We start from the raw sequence: 15543 nt of genomic DNA, 5'->3' as shown, positions 1-15543 counted from the left end.
CCCAGGGCTTTTAATGTGAAGTAGCTACAGGACGTGCTAACTTTGCAAAATAATCACCAGACTGATTGTGTTTGTGTGAGTGTACCTAAAGCAGCAGGTACAGGTCAGATAGTCCTGTGGTGTGTAGAGGTCGGGGGCACGGTCACAGAGAGGGCAGGGCAGGGCCGGGTCACATGACTCACACAGAAACTGGTGATTGGCCCACTGGCCTGATGACCTCACACCACAGCGACGGCAGATTCTGCAGTTCTGGAAGAGAGAGAGAGGTTTAGAAATCACACACACACCCTTATATATATATAACAACAGGTTTGTCCAAAGTTCAAAGTGTGTGTGTGTGTGTGCGTGTGTATCTCACCTTGCAGCTCCAGCCGTTGCCCGGTGTGTGATCCAGAGGTGGTGTGAGACAGTGTGTGTGGTAGGCTTTATCACAGCGCTCACACACCAGCAACACACCATCCTCCCCTCGCAACCTAACACACACACACACACACACACACACACACACAGAGACAGAGAGACCCAGACAGACACACACACACACACACACACACACAGACACACAGAGACAGACACACACACACACACCCACACACACACACACACCCCCACACACAGAGACAGACACACACACAGAGAGACCCAGACAGACACACACACACACACACACACACAGAGACAGACACACACACACAGTTTTGGGGTTAGCTCAAACAGAATGGCTGTGTCTGAAACCTCCTCCCTCCAACTTCTTCCAGTCGTCCCCCATGGGTTAGTGGATTGCCGTTTCCCTTGGCGATACGGGAATTAGCATCGTGTTTTTTTAGAACCAGAATTGAGTTTTTGGCGAGAGAGTGGAGCTGGGGTGGATGACTAAGCCAGTGTTGTTGATGGTTCCTGTGTCTCTAAGCTAAACCCTGAAGAGGGGAAGTTGCTGATTTCTCAACCCTTCTGAAGCACATCATCCAACGGAGATTTATAGGGGCGTGAAAAAAAAATCAATTCACATTCAAATCACGATTCAAGCTCTACCAATTCAAAATAGAGTCAGAATTCAAAAAATCTATTCATATTTTTTAATAAAACATTTAAAAAAATATATATTAATTGTATTTCTTTAAATTGTATTTCTACTGCAATCACGTGGGAAAAGTAACTACATTTACATACTGTTAATCGGTTTTTTAAAAGATTATTTGTTGGGCTTTTCCGCCTTTATTTGACAGGACAGCTAGGTGAGAGAGGAGAGAGAGAGGAAGGAAGACATGCAGGAAATCCTCACAGGTCGGACTCAAACTCTGGACCTCTGCGTTGAGGCTAGGGGTGGAACGGTACATGTATTCGTATTGAACTGAAACAGTACGGGCGTCTCGGATCGGTACATGAATTTACACGGAGAATACACGGTATAAAAATAAATAAAACTTGCGTGCAAATTAATTAATGTAATGCGGAACCACTGTTAGACACGCGTTTCTTAGGGACGCCTAATCTGTAGCCCCGCCCTTAGCTCTGAAGCTCCCGAGCTCCGCCTACATGTGGAGTCCACACGAAGCAAACTAGTCCCTTCATATACAACCAAACACGGACGTAGCTGGATCCCTTCTCGCCTCGACCACAAATGGCCTCCAGGCCCGTTTACTTCGCTGTTTGCTCCGGTATTAGCTCTTAGCTCCGCCGTTAGCTCTTAGCTCCGCCGTTAGCTCCACTGTTTGCTGCTTGCTCCGCTGTTAGCGTGTGAACCTAACGCCACAATTCCCCAACTGCCCTGTGTAAGAAGCTGCTCTTTTAACACCCCTGCTCTGTGCATTCACATATGAGAGCAGCGCTTGTCTCCCATATCACACTACTAGCTGACTGTCTTATTTTGTTTACAAGTTCCAGATGGAGTCTGGAGATGATGTGGGGTAGCCTACTTATTGTGTATTGTTTACATCTTACTTTATACGCTTCAGGCTGTTACAGCTAGCTCAGTGGACAGCCTGAGACATGCACAATAAAAAAAAATTGCCTTCTGCATTTTTGTCTTGCTTTTCCCTCCGTTGTACCGAACCGAACCGTGATGTCTGAACCGAGGTATGAACCAAACCGTGACTTCTGTGTACCGTTCCACCCCTAGTTGAGGCATAAGAATCGAAAATCCATTTTAAATCAGATCTTCAGCCTGAAAATCGATATTGAATCGAATGGTGACATTTTCTGAATGGTGCACCCCTAGAGATTTACCTGTCGGGTAAACACAGACCTCCAGGTACTGGAGACGTTCATCTACATGTACGGCAGAACAGAAAATCTGCAGACCTTCCCTTTAAGATACCAGCTAACGTCCAACTCTGAACGAGACATGTTGAGGCAAGCCAAAATGTTCCAGTGAACTTTGCAGTGAGAGGGTCAACACCGCAAAACAAGCTGAACACCCATAGTGTTAGCAGTGTCGTTAACCATCTTCCTCCTCGTTGTACTTCATAAATACTTGTGTATTTGTACTTCTGTCTGTGCTCTCAACGGTGTTGGAAGAGGAAGTCAAAGTGTGACACTACACAGAGTGATGTCATGGAGCCGCAGTCGGCTCAGCCACAGCGTTTCAAACGTGTTATTAGATAGTGACAGTAGATAGACAGAAAAAGGTGGGAGAGAGAGAGAGGGGGGATGACACGCAGCAAAGGGCCGCAGGTCGGACTCAAACCCGGGCCACTGCAAAGGACTCAGCCTACATGGGGCGCACGCTCTCCCTGGGTGAGCTAGAGGCCACCCAGGGCCGTACAGAACCTGCAGAGGCAGAGTTTTAAGCAGAATTTAAACAAATAAAAAAATGAATACTGGTAATACTACAGATTTGTCGCTAGTCGCTTGTGTGAAAAAAAGTCGCTAAGGGGTTATGAAAAGTCGCTACTGGCGCTTTTTCATCACATGGTACCTGCTCGACTCGCCTCGACTCTACTCGCCTTTTTTGGTTTTCCATTACGAAAAAAAGTACCTGGTACCTGCTAACAGGTACTTTATGTAGTACCTCCTCAGTGGAGGTTCCCAGTGAGCTGAGGCGAGCCAAAAAGGTGACGTGAAAGCGACAGACGGGGGTGTCCTGAACAAACCCGCCATTTTTAAACAGTTTAGCCAGCTGTGTTTTTGTTGCTGCCTCCAGCTTCTAGAAACTAAATGCGTCTTCTGGCAACAACACACCTTCCACGTTCTGGGTGTGTCGCGTTAGGTCACGGCAGTTTACTGCGGCGTCCCTTGTTTTACAGTTCTGCGGAGGCTCCAGGCAGAGCTTTCACCGTAGCCTACGTACACACACCAGCTGACAAATGTATACATCAGGCCACATATTACACAGGCTACAGAGAAAGCTCTGCGTGGAGCCTCCACAGAACTGTAAAACAAGCTCAAGTGGCCTGATGTTATACTTGTGCGCTGGTGTGTGCGTCGAGCCGGCAAGACGACCAGCCACGCTGAGGCGGGACTAAAATCTGCAATGGAAAACGGACGCACAGTGTGTCGAGGCGAGTAGAGGCAAGTAGAGTCGAGGCGAGTCGAGCAGGTACCATGTAATGGAAAAACGCCATAAGTTGGCAACACTGAAAGTTTTTCCTTTAAGGTTGGATGAGGAATGTGTTTTACAACCTGGCTGGCACCCAGAGAATGAAACCAAAACATAAATAATAGTTGCAGACAGAAGCTGTCCTAGCGTGGGTTACCTGCAGCTCTGACACACTCGACACTGAGGACACTGCCAGCCGGCCCGGCACAGGGGGGAGGGGGCCAGAGGGGGGTTCAGGCAGCTGCCATGGTAACAGCTACCGCAGCAACAGCACATCAACAGACTGCCGACATCCCCACCACTCGAACACAACACACACTGCGAGGACACTGGACACAGAAAGACACACACACGACCATTTAAACAACTTCACAGAAAACTATGAAAGTAAAACAGAATGTGTGTGTACCTGTGTGTGTGTGTGTGTGTGTGTGTATGTACCTGTGTGTGTGTGTGTGTGTGTGTGTGTGTATGTACCTGTGTGTGTGTGTGTATGTACCTGTGTGTGTGTGTGTGTGTGTGTGTGTGTGTGTGTGTGTACCTGTGTGTGTGTGTCTTGTACACAGTGTGTGTCTCTGGCTCCAGTCCTGCTGAGCTCCGGCGGCCGCAGCACAGGGGAAGTGGAAGCTCCGCCCACAGCCCGTCTCCCGGCAACGCAGCGACGCCCCGAGCCGACGGCAGAACGCACACACCTGGACAGGTGAGAGAAGGGGCGGGGCTTAGTGAGGCTGTACACAGCTGGATTCCTCCTCAGTGAGGGAAGTTACTGATCACAAACTCACCTGTGTGCTTCCTGAGTCGATGGCTTTGTCCACATAGAGCAGTGATTGGCCCTCGCCACGACACACCCCCTCTGACCAGGCTGCACACTGCAGGTGAGCACAGCACTGACCTACACACACACACACACACACACACACACACACACACAGAGTCAGACAGACAGACAGACAGACAGACAGATGCAGACAGAGACACAGACAGAGAGACAGACAGACACACAGAGTCAGAATGGACTGAAGGAAGTCAGGAAGTAAAGAAAAGGTTGAAGAGAGGAGGAAGGTAGCTTCCTGTACCTGTGGGGTCAAACAGTGATTGGACGTCGATGTCATGTGGAAGGCCGATGGGTCCGAGCTGCTCCACAAACTCTAAGGAAGACTCGCCGTCTGAAACATCAACGACACTGATCAGACTACAGCCGCAACGATTAGAGATAGAAAAAGAAGTGAAATAAATACAGGAGTAAGAATAGAGAGAACTTACCACACTGTTCTGGACTGCTGCACCTACACACACACACACACACACACACATACAGAGACACACACACACACACACACACACACACACACACACACAATGAAATGTCTCTTTTGTAAACTCTTATTAGGTTAGTTTGACTTTTATTTTGACGGGATAAACAGGAAGTGAGGCCACTTACGTGGGCGGGGCCTGGTCGCCGCGGTAGCAGTGGTCGTGGCAGTCGTTGTCCCGGTCGGGGGAGGCGCGGAGGTTGAGGATGTGGAGCGGGATGTAGCCGGGCGTCGGGCCGAACACCACCAGGCGACCCTGCCCAAGAGGAGGCTCGTCGCCACGGTAACAGAAGGCACACTGCTTCAGACTGCAGACAGACAGAATATAATAGATCAATATCATACACATTTAACCAATACTTTTCGGCAAATTTCCATGACTATGTATTCCTGAAAATGTCAGTCGACATTATACAACACACACACACACACACACACACACACACACACACACAGTCTGTCTCCATAAGGACAGAAGACGGCTGGTGAAATTCCCGACCCAAGCTCCCGAAACAAGCAATTGCGCCCGCTTTAGAAAGTTAACTAGTCACAAGTTTGCGGTAAAATGCAGTTGGGTTGTTGAGGCCAAAACACTATATGTAGCAGCTGTGAATCAAATAAATGTATTATAAATATAAATATAAATAATGTTAGGTCATCTTTTACTCTTAAACTGAACGTTTGCTGCTTCAATGAGTATTGAAAAGTATTTCCCGTGACTGAAAAAGGCCCGTGTTGAGGATGAGGACCAGCCTGAACCGGAGGTATCAGTCTGAAACAGAGCTCAACGGTCCCACCAGTGGAATAGTTATGGTATTAATCTGTTTACAATATTTTCAGGCTTCAACCAGTGAAAGAGGAGAGAGGCTCAGGGAGAGAGAGAGAGAGAGAGATTCGTTAGGCATTGAAGTAGGAGAGGAGGACAGCATCCACCAGCGTGATAAATACAAAAATAAGTATTCCCCCCCCCCCCCCCCATCTGTGGGAAACACTGGGATTAGGGTAGGCCTGAACGATTAATTGCATTTGCGATAATATCGCGATATGTTAAAACGCGATTTCCTAATCGCAAAGGCTGCGATTTGATCACATGACTCACGAGAGCAAATCAGTCTGCACTCCGTAGAGAAAGCATCAACTAGCACGCTAACGCTACGCCGTACCTTCAGCTGATTTCTGTCATTCAAACAACTCTGAGTTGTAGTTTAAAACTTTTACAGCCACTTTAATAAAATGAAGGATTTTATTCGGGCTTGAGTGTATACATGCAGTTAATGGATACAGGCACGCAGAACTGAAGGCTCTGTTAGCAACGATTAGCTCTGATTAGCGGTTAGCTCCGGTTAGCGGTTAGCTCCGTTATAAAGATATGAGTGGAGGAGCTGCCACTGAGAGGGGTAACAACCAGACTCTGATAAATGACGTTCGGGGAGCTTTCACAGCAGCGTGGCCGCGGTGTTTCAACAGTTTTATTAGTACAGTTAATCCCACGGCAAGAACACCAGCAACATGCTAACGTAACGATAGCATCTCTGAACAAGAACACCAGCAACATGCTAACGTAACGATAGCCTCTCTGAACAAGAACACCAGCAACATGCTAACGTAACGATAGCATCTCTGAACAAGTACACACGGCAGCACGCAACTTCACGAGGGGGAGGGGCTGGAGGCAGCTCCTCTCTGTGCACTGTAAAAAATTACACTGTTTTGTGTGTGTGTGTGTGTGTGTGTGTGTGTGTGTACTATATTTTTACTTATTTAACTGTCTAGTGTGTAATTGTGTGTTCATACTATAAATTATTATATTACTATTCTTTGTTGAATAATACAGAAGACAAAGAGCTTAAAAAAATAATCGAATATCGAATCGCAATCTGGAAAAAAATTGCAATTAGATTATTTTCAAAAATCGTTCAGCCCTAGATTAGGGGCTTTCTGACTGGAGGGATTTTTGCAGTTCTTAGAACTAAACGTTCCTAGAACACTTTTTTTCCGACTTTTTGTGTTCCGACAGGAAAGATTTGGGGATTTTTAAGTTCCTCTGGCCTCAGTAGCGTACTTTTTTAGCTCCTACTTCAGAGCAGGGTCTTTTCCCTTTTCCTAGGTGTACTTGATTGGTTGAACTTATAAGTCCCGCCCACTGCCAACTCAGAACTTGCAGACGGAGCAACAACCAACAACGGGACATTTTTAACAATTTTCACCATCTTATTCATCATTAAATTCACTTCTGACAACGTTTTAGGCGAGAAATTGTATTAGATTTCGAATATAGGCAGTCTTGCAAAAATTGATGCCAAATTGACAATTTGCTTCAAAGTTTTCGGAGTTGAGAAGCTCCATGAAGTGAGGCGACAGCCAGCAAGCGCCTGCCCCGGCCTCTAGCTCGTCGCTCGGCCAGTCATGCTCAGACACCCCGCTGTGAGCTGGAGGTCTCTCAGACCGCTCGCTCACACACACACACCCCGCTGTGAGCTGGAGGTCTCTCAGACCGCTCGCTCACACACACACACCTCGCTGTGAGCTGGAGGTCTCTCAGACCGCTCTCGTAAATAAGAGGCTTTTATTTTGCTGTTGACGGTTCGTCTGTTTAAATATCACAACACATGAGAGTCCATCATAAGATTAACGGGAACCTGTGGTTAACTGTCTTTTCGGAGTTAAACTCCACAAGCGTGTCCTGCGGCTGTCTCACACACACACACACACACACACACACACACACAGGCGAGGTCTGTAAAGCCCCGTCTGTGTTGAGCAAAACATTACGTGAATTACTACGAGAATGGACGGAATGTGGAACTCGGAGAAGTGGCCTGATGCGGAGGTGCAGGCCCTGCTGGCCATGTACGGCCTCCTCCATGCTGCTTTGTTGTTGTTGTATGTGGCGCTTAGTGACGATGCTATAAAGACTGTTGCCGTGCTTGCGTCACTCCCTTACCCCTCCTACCAGTCCCTATGGCCACTTGGCCAGTGGGAATGCAAACGGAAAAAAAGATTTTGGGGAAGAGTAGTTCTTAGAACCGCTTAGAAGTGTACTTTTCCTCTAAAAAGTACAAGTACTATCCGGTCGGAAAGCACCCATTTACTCTCTTATTGCCTTGTTGTTTTGTCTGTTTCTTCTATGCCTTTGGCAACACAGATGTATAGATTTTCAACATCATCGCAGCCCTAAAAAAAACCTGCTGTCTCACCGTTTGGTGGTGTGTCCCAGGCTGGGGGTCGGCGAGCAGCCGGAGTCCTCCGACAGAGACAGCTGGAACAGCGGGGACAGTGCGTCCTCGTCCTCCAGGCGGAGGCAGGGGGACACCGGAGGACTAGGGCAGGGGCTCAAGGCCCCGCCCCCTTCTGGCTCCACAGGAACCGCGCTGGGACTGCAGTCCACCTGCATGGGGGCGGGGCTGTGGGCCGGGCTCAGGTCCGGGGCCAAGGGACTGGAGGCAGGGGGCGCGGCGGCTTCGGGCGCCGTTCTGTCCGCGTCCTCTGCACTGGGAGCCGGTTCTGGTTCTGAGCCGGACTCTGGGACTGCGGGGGGGTCAGGGGGAGGGGGGTCAGGGTCCTGGCTGGGTTCAGGATCGGGTTCAGGGTTAGGGTTGGATTTTCTCCTGGAGGAGGACCGACGGCGTCCTGGTGTCTTCTCCGTCACCTCTGTTAAAATATTACAAACACATCACAGAGTGAACTCAAACGGTAAACAGGGACTGAAAAGACTACATACACACACACACACACACACACACACAGACACACACACACACACACACACACACACAGACACACACACACAGACACACACACAGAGAGACACACACAGACACACACAGAGACAGACACACACACACAGAGACACACACACACAGACACACACACACAGACACAGACACACACACACACACACACACACAGAGAGACACACACACACACACACACAGACACACACACAGAGACACACACACACACACACACAGAGACACACACACACACACACACACACACACACACACACACACACAGAGAGAGACACACACACACACACACACACACACACACACACACACACACACACACACACACAGACACACACACAGAGCTGTGAGCCAGTGTAAACAAACAGAGCCTCAGGTGGAAACACACCTGTTTTCTGGGGGGTTTTCTTCTCCGTGGCGTCCGTGCTCTCTTCATCCTCTACCTGGGCTTGGCCTCGACTCCGCCCCCTGCACACGCACACGCACACACACACACACACACACAAGAGAAACACAGCTGGTCAGATCAACAGTGGGACTTCTAAAGCTGCGAGCAGTTTTTTAAAGTGCGACTGTCGCTTTAAATGTCCGTACAGCTGATCACATTAACACGTTGTTTCAATCTGATGACATCATGATCACAACATCATGATGTCATCAGACCCCCAGGGCAGCAGTTTGTAGGTGATGTCATGTGTATAAATAAATGTCTCTTACGAACCCGGCAAATAATTATTATTATTATTATTATTATTATTATTATTATTAGCTCCACCCATTTACAACTATCACCTGAACTTTGTGTGTGTGTGTGTGTGTGTGTGTGTGTGTGTGTGTGTGTGTGTGTGTGTGTGTGTGTGTGTGTAAGCGAGTGTGTGTGTGTGTGGTGGCAGGAGGTAAAACCTGGAGCAGATTCAGTCCGGCACACACACCACCTCCTCCTCCTCACTGATCATTACCCAGCATGCAACTTAACCACTTCCTCTCTCACACATCTCACCACACACACACAGACAGACACACAGACAGACAGACACACACACACCTCCGGCAGATCAGTGTGTGTCTTCCGATGACTCCCTCTCAGTGTTAAATATTCCTACAGTCTAATTAATTGATTTATAAACTACTGATCATCTTCATTGTGAGATGTGGATTATTTTCTGGATGGATGGATTGGTCGTTTGGTCTCTAAAATGTCAGAAAATGGTGAAAAATGTCGATCAGTGATTCCCAAAATAATAATATACAATATATTATAATAATCTACACGTTAATCCACTATGAAAATAATATTAGTTGCCGCCCTAATACTCATTTCTTTCACAGACATGTGACACAAACCTGTCTGTGTTCTCAACTTCTACATCCATGATTTTCAACCGCAGAGTTACGTTAGACAATGCTTCCTGTTTACCGGCACGGACACGCCCAGTTTGTGTGAACGGTCACGTGATACGTGATGTCAGACGTGTAAATGTGGACGCAAATTAGTTCGGTTACTGGAGATAAACTCTTGTGTGGACGTAGAGATCGTTTTTGTCTGAAAACGCTGCTAAAAAGGGCAAAAAGCAGAATATTATGTGCATGTAAACGTAGTTATTGAGCTGAAATGAAAACACTGTGCTGCAACGTATGTTGTAATGTGTAAGCCGATGTTTTTTCGGGGGTAACTCCATTCATTTTACCGGCAGTATTGACAACAGATAAAGCCACCGTGTGTTGAGAAGCTCAAGCTTGTCGTTTTATTGTCCAAAACGCTGCTAAAAAAGGCTCTTCACACGGGGAGCAACCATTGGTCCTCATTTGACCAGACAGGCGATCAATGAGTGGTAACCACTGTGTCTCATCTCTGCACTACTGTATCGGTAATTAGGGACGTTACCCGATATATCCAGTCAGTGCCGTCTGACAGGATGTCTATGTCCTGATTTCTGTTAAAGGAGCACTATGAGTTCCTGCATGGTCACTTCTGTTGAAAGTAAATTCAAAACAAAAACAGAGCAAGCTCGCCCCTCCCCCCATGTTTCCATAACGGTCATGACTAACTGACTAACTGTCACTAACCCCCACCCAAGGGGGTAAGCGTCTGTCAACAACCCGTAGATCCTATGGAGCCATTCTGATGCTACCAAGCCATCACCTCCCGTTAGCATCCCATTGACTGCCATTCATTTTGACGTCACTTTGACAGAGAATAACTTTACATCTGAAGAGTTTAAAGACTCTATTTGTCCGTTGTTTATTTCTAAAGAAACACGACAATGTATAAAAGGCTCCATTACCTTGTAGCTCACGTTATGGCTCCGTAGCAGACGTTTTTATAAAAATAGGCTAACGATTGGGTCATAACCACGAGACTTACTGTCTCATAGAAGAGGAATTACCGTATAGTACAGGAGAAGCTCTCAGGCAGTTTGGACTTCCATTAGCTGTTTAAGTTTAATTACTAATGTTAACTATCATTTTAGTGATCAATAATTAGCCTGTGTCTATGTTATCTCCTTACATATACCTACGCTCTCCGTCTCTGCTAGATTGGGAATGATTGAGATTTCTCTTGGCACAGCTACCAGAAGACTTCCAACTTTCAGACAGGTTGCTCACGTCACATCTACGTCTTCAAGCTCAGTTGGAGGCTGCTCAGTAACGCTCAGCCATCACCGGGAAAGAGACTTCACTGGTCTCCGTCCACAGACACGGGACCTGGTGCTCCATTTTATATACTGTCTATGCCCCCACCCCTCCCCCAACCATCTTGTCGGTGATTGGCTGGAACGTGGTGTGTTGTATTTTGGTGCCCAGCCTGTTCTTCTAGTGTCTGTTTGATGTTTACGAGCCCTGTGTTGTCTCCTGAGGCTTTTTCACGGTGTGTTCAGGGGCCAGGCAGCTAGCAGATCAAGGAGAGAGGACTACCATTTGAGACTAAATTGAAATGTTTTATATTTTAGTGAACTCACAAACACAAGAATCTATCTGTCGTTCGTTGATTTGCGCTGCGTGTCACTCGCGTATGGAAAAGTTCAAGACAATTCAACTCTTGCGGCGGGCGGACGGGTGCGTGTGACGAGCACGAACGTGATAGCTTTCACGGGATTGTGCCCAGTTGTGCTCCTGTCAAACTGCCTGCTCCCCCCTACCTGCTCCGTGCCCCCCTACCTGCTCCGTGCCCCCCTACCTGCCCTGCGTACCTGCCCTGCCTACCTGCTCCAAGCCCCCCCCACTTGCCCTTGAAAATGAAAATGTGGACGTGGACGATGCTGCATCGATACTTGGCCGGGCCATAATCGATTATTTTTGTTTATAATTTAATGTAGGCCTAACAACCTTTCTGTTGACATATTCTGGTATGTTCTGCACATTCAGGAAGTGCCATGTGCTCAGTGCTGTAGTTTTAATATCCAGTTTATTTAGCATTAGAGACCTGCAGAGTGTTTGGTTGTTGAAGCTTGAAAAGCTATGAATTAAACATCCTATATGGCTTTAATAGAAACATGGATTTGACGTATCGTGATGCATCGAGATATCGAATCGAAGACATGATAATCGTAATCGAGTCGAATCGGGAGATCAGTGAAGATTCCCACCTCTAGTGTCGGGCCGGGCTCGGACACAACGTGCACGGGCTCAGGTAGGGTCTGGCTTGATTTTTTTGGGCCCAATCTCAGCTCTACAGCATGCGATACATGCGTATCTATTTATCTCACTCAGCAAGGCTTCATGACTTACTTCTTCCTGGATTTGGGAGTTGGAGGAGGAGGTGGTGGAGGAGGAGGTGGAGGGGGGGTGGGAGGCGCGGAGCGGCCGCTGCTCCCATCTTTCCGAGGTCGCCCACGCGACCGCCTCTCGGGGGCGGGGCTTGTAGCGGCGGCTTTGGCCAGCTGAGCGCTGCGTCCAGCCCGAGTGACAGGAGGTGGCGGTCCTCTGTCCCGGGGCTCCTGAGACTGAGCCTCAGATGGCATTCTGGGTAAAAGAATTAAACATATACAGAGTTAGAAGTCTACCTAACAAACTGTCTTTGTTTAAGCACACAAAACATTCGTTCTTAAAGCGTAACTACCGTTATTTTCAACCTGGTCCCCATTTTCCTATGCTGTCATGTTGTTAAAGAGCTCAGACAGATTATTATTCTAAGTGTCTGACAACATTATGGGATGGATCCCTACAGAGATAGACCTTTTAGTTAAAGAGTAAGATACTTTTAGTTTAAAGGAACACGCCGACTTATTGGGACTTTGTCTAGCACAGATCCTGGAGGTAACCGGCTCCATCTAGCCTAGCTTAGCACAGATCCTGGAGGTAACCTGCTCCATCTAGCCTACTGCTCCCAATAAGTGACAAAATAACGCCAACAAATAACAAGGTCACATGACACACAGCCATCTTCTAACCGTATACATACTGGGAACTATATTCTCAGAAGGTGAAGCACTGCTACTTGGGCGGAGTGATTTGAGAATATAGTTCCCAGTATGTATACGTTAGAAGATGGCTGTGTGTCATGTGACCTTGTTATCTGTACATGCTGTGACTACAAATCACAACATGTAAATAGGAACATGTTGGTGTTATTTTGTCACTTATTGGAAGCAGTAGGCTAGATGGAGCCGGTTACCTCCAGGATCTGTCCTAAGCTAGGCTAGCGGTGGGTGCGTCAGACAGAGTTAGGACATGCACGGAGATGAGAAGGGTATGTATGGACTTATCTAACTCTGGGGGATACGGGGACAAAGTCCCAATAAGTCGGCATGTTCCTTTTACATGAAACAGCCCCGAAATCCCATCACCAAACCCACCAGACTCCATGTAAATAATCAGTACTTTTAGCGTGTATAGAGCCAGCATATCTCCACCAGACTCCATGTAAATAATCAGTACTTTTAGCGTGTATAGAGCCAGCATATCTCCACCAGACTCCATGTAAATAATCAGGACTTTTAGCGTGTATAGAGCCAGCATATCTCCACATGTAAATGGGTGAATTAAGGGTTTATTTCAACCAAGACTGTCGCATTGTGGCGAAATGCTGCCGTGGTTTGTTTGCACTTCAGGGCCACCGTAAAAGACCCCTAAACCCCCTCGCCAAATACACGCAGCTAAGTCTTCCACAAAGCGGGGGAAAACACTAACATCTGACGAAAAACAGGAACTGTGAAATATAAAGTCTACTTGTGCTACGTTGCACAACAAGACGACAGATGGACGACCCCCGCGCCGCTGCACCATCCTGCGGAGAATCACCGAAACTTTCATTCATCAATTACTTAATAAACTTCAGATCTGCATCATGGATTTCAGTATTTGGATCAAGCAGCCGTTTGCTTGCTGCAGAAGAACCAGGCCGGCCTCTGTATCAGGACATAATCAATATTAAAAGGACTCTGATCGGGGACAAATCAACTTTTTAAAGGATTTGTTGAATTAAAAGGGTAATTTCAGTTTCAACCTTTCAACCTTGACCCTATGTCTCCATGTCTGTGTGTCTAAGTGTCTGATGGAGCAACAATCTGTGAAACTGGTCCAGTATTAAACCAGAACCAAGCTGTAATGTAACCCTACAGGACTAATGTTCAGCAGCAGTTAGACTCACTAACCCACCAGACTCCATGTAAATAATCAGGACTTTTAGCGTGTATAGAGCCAGCATATTTCCACCAGACTCCATGTAAATAATCAGGACTTTTAGCGTGTATAGAGCCAGCATATTTTCACCAGACTCCATGTAAATAATCAGGACTTTTAGCGTGTATAGAGCCAGCATATTTTCACCAGACTCCATGTAAATAATCAGGACTTTTAGCGTGTATAGAGCCAGCATATCTCCACATGTAAATGGGTGAATTAAGGGTTTATTTCAACCAAACCAGAGTGGTGATTGTTGGAACAGTGGAAAGATGAACCAAGACGGCTTTTAGTAGTTTAATTTAGTTTCTGTCCACTTTGAATGAAGTGTGTTTTACGATGATAAAAGTACTGATTATTTACATGGAGTCTGGTGGGTTTGGTGATGGTGAGTATTTTTACAGAGTATTAGTACTTGTACTACAGTAAAGGGTGAGGGTAGTACTTAATCTATCTGTGCATGTGTCTAACAGACAGTTTAACATTTCACAACAGACTTAAAAGATCGATAACTAATTACACTAGTGTGTTATCAGTTGGAAAATAAGATGCCTCAGACGACTTAGACGACATGTTAACCTTAACTGGCGCATGCGTACAGACAGTGTACCAGCCACACACAGACACATTAACTGTTTTATTTCTGTATAAATAAAGCTGAACTGTAGACACAGAGCCGTTAGCCGTTAGCAGTTAGCCGTTAGCTTCCTCGGCTCGGACCGCCCAGTTGACTGATCACTTCTCTGTTAGCATTAGCATTAGCTAGTAGGCTAGCCGTTAGCGCGCACCCAGAAACGTCCAACGGCTGCACCGCGCGCTTATTCACAGCCCTGCGTTTAAACGTTATGGGTTGTCGTCAAGTTTAAGCAAAACAAAGTGAGAAGAAAACCTGCACAGGTGTCGAGACGAAGGTTATAAAGGAAAAAAAGCCTCCTTACTGATTTGATGCAATTCTCTTTTTCCTCTCCAGCTTTTTTTTGTGTGTGTTGCTTAAACCGATCAGTTTAAAAGCCAACAGCCAACTTCTCCGGAAGATAACATCTGTTTCGCGAGTCCTAGAAACATCCCCGTTGGTCGTGGAAGGAAATAAACACGGTTTTGCTCTGAAAAATTGGCGAAAAATTAAAGTTGAAGCGGTCGCTCCGTCATGGAGGCCATGTTTGGGAGCGACCGAAGCACCGCCTGTCAGCGACAGCAGAAGAAGTAGGTCCCAGAAAACATTCACTACTACCGGAGCACGCGCGTTTGACGTTGGTTTAGCGTCAGTATACGGGCCGTGTGAACCGGGAGTCAGACTTTTAAACGGGTCGGTGTGTCTGTG

The 15543-nt window shown here is 47.0% G+C and overlaps 1 protein-coding gene across 5 annotated transcripts in view; it reads right to left on the bottom strand.

The window, feature by feature from the left end:
• kmt2ca (lysine (K)-specific methyltransferase 2Ca) overlaps nucleotides 1–15543 on the bottom strand; it is a 57627-nt gene extending 42084 nt beyond the window's left edge. For 4 of the 5 annotated variants that reach the window (XM_035998127.1, XM_035998130.1, XM_035998131.1 and 1 more), the window contains exons 1-12: nucleotides 15161–15542; nucleotides 12330–12563; nucleotides 8989–9068; nucleotides 8049–8502; nucleotides 4980–5159; nucleotides 4802–4824; nucleotides 4615–4704; nucleotides 4321–4430; nucleotides 4080–4230; nucleotides 3696–3867; nucleotides 359–473; nucleotides 86–249 (exon numbers count right to left, since the gene is read on the bottom strand). In XM_035998127.1, coding sequence (XP_035854020.1) covers nucleotides 86–249; nucleotides 359–473; nucleotides 3696–3867; nucleotides 4080–4230; nucleotides 4321–4430; nucleotides 4615–4704; nucleotides 4802–4824; nucleotides 4980–5159; nucleotides 8049–8502; nucleotides 8989–9068; nucleotides 12330–12562 — 1772 coding nt within the window. In that variant the 5' untranslated portion in view covers nucleotide 12563; nucleotides 15161–15542. Of the gene's footprint in view, nucleotides 1–85; nucleotides 250–358; nucleotides 474–3695; nucleotides 3868–4079; nucleotides 4231–4320; nucleotides 4431–4614; nucleotides 4705–4801; nucleotides 4825–4979; nucleotides 5160–8048; nucleotides 8503–8988; nucleotides 9069–12329; nucleotides 12564–15160 lie in introns of all 5 variants that reach the window. The other variant, XM_035998129.1, reaches the window with a different exon arrangement.

This window comes from Sander lucioperca, chromosome 23 (genome assembly GCF_008315115.2).
Source record: "Sander lucioperca isolate FBNREF2018 chromosome 23, SLUC_FBN_1.2, whole genome shotgun sequence".
In the NCBI taxonomy this organism is placed as follows: Eukaryota; Metazoa; Chordata; class Actinopteri; order Perciformes; family Percidae; genus Sander; species Sander lucioperca.
The sequence above is the reverse complement of the archived record's forward strand: the minus strand, read 5'-3'. Positions and strand labels throughout refer to the sequence as shown.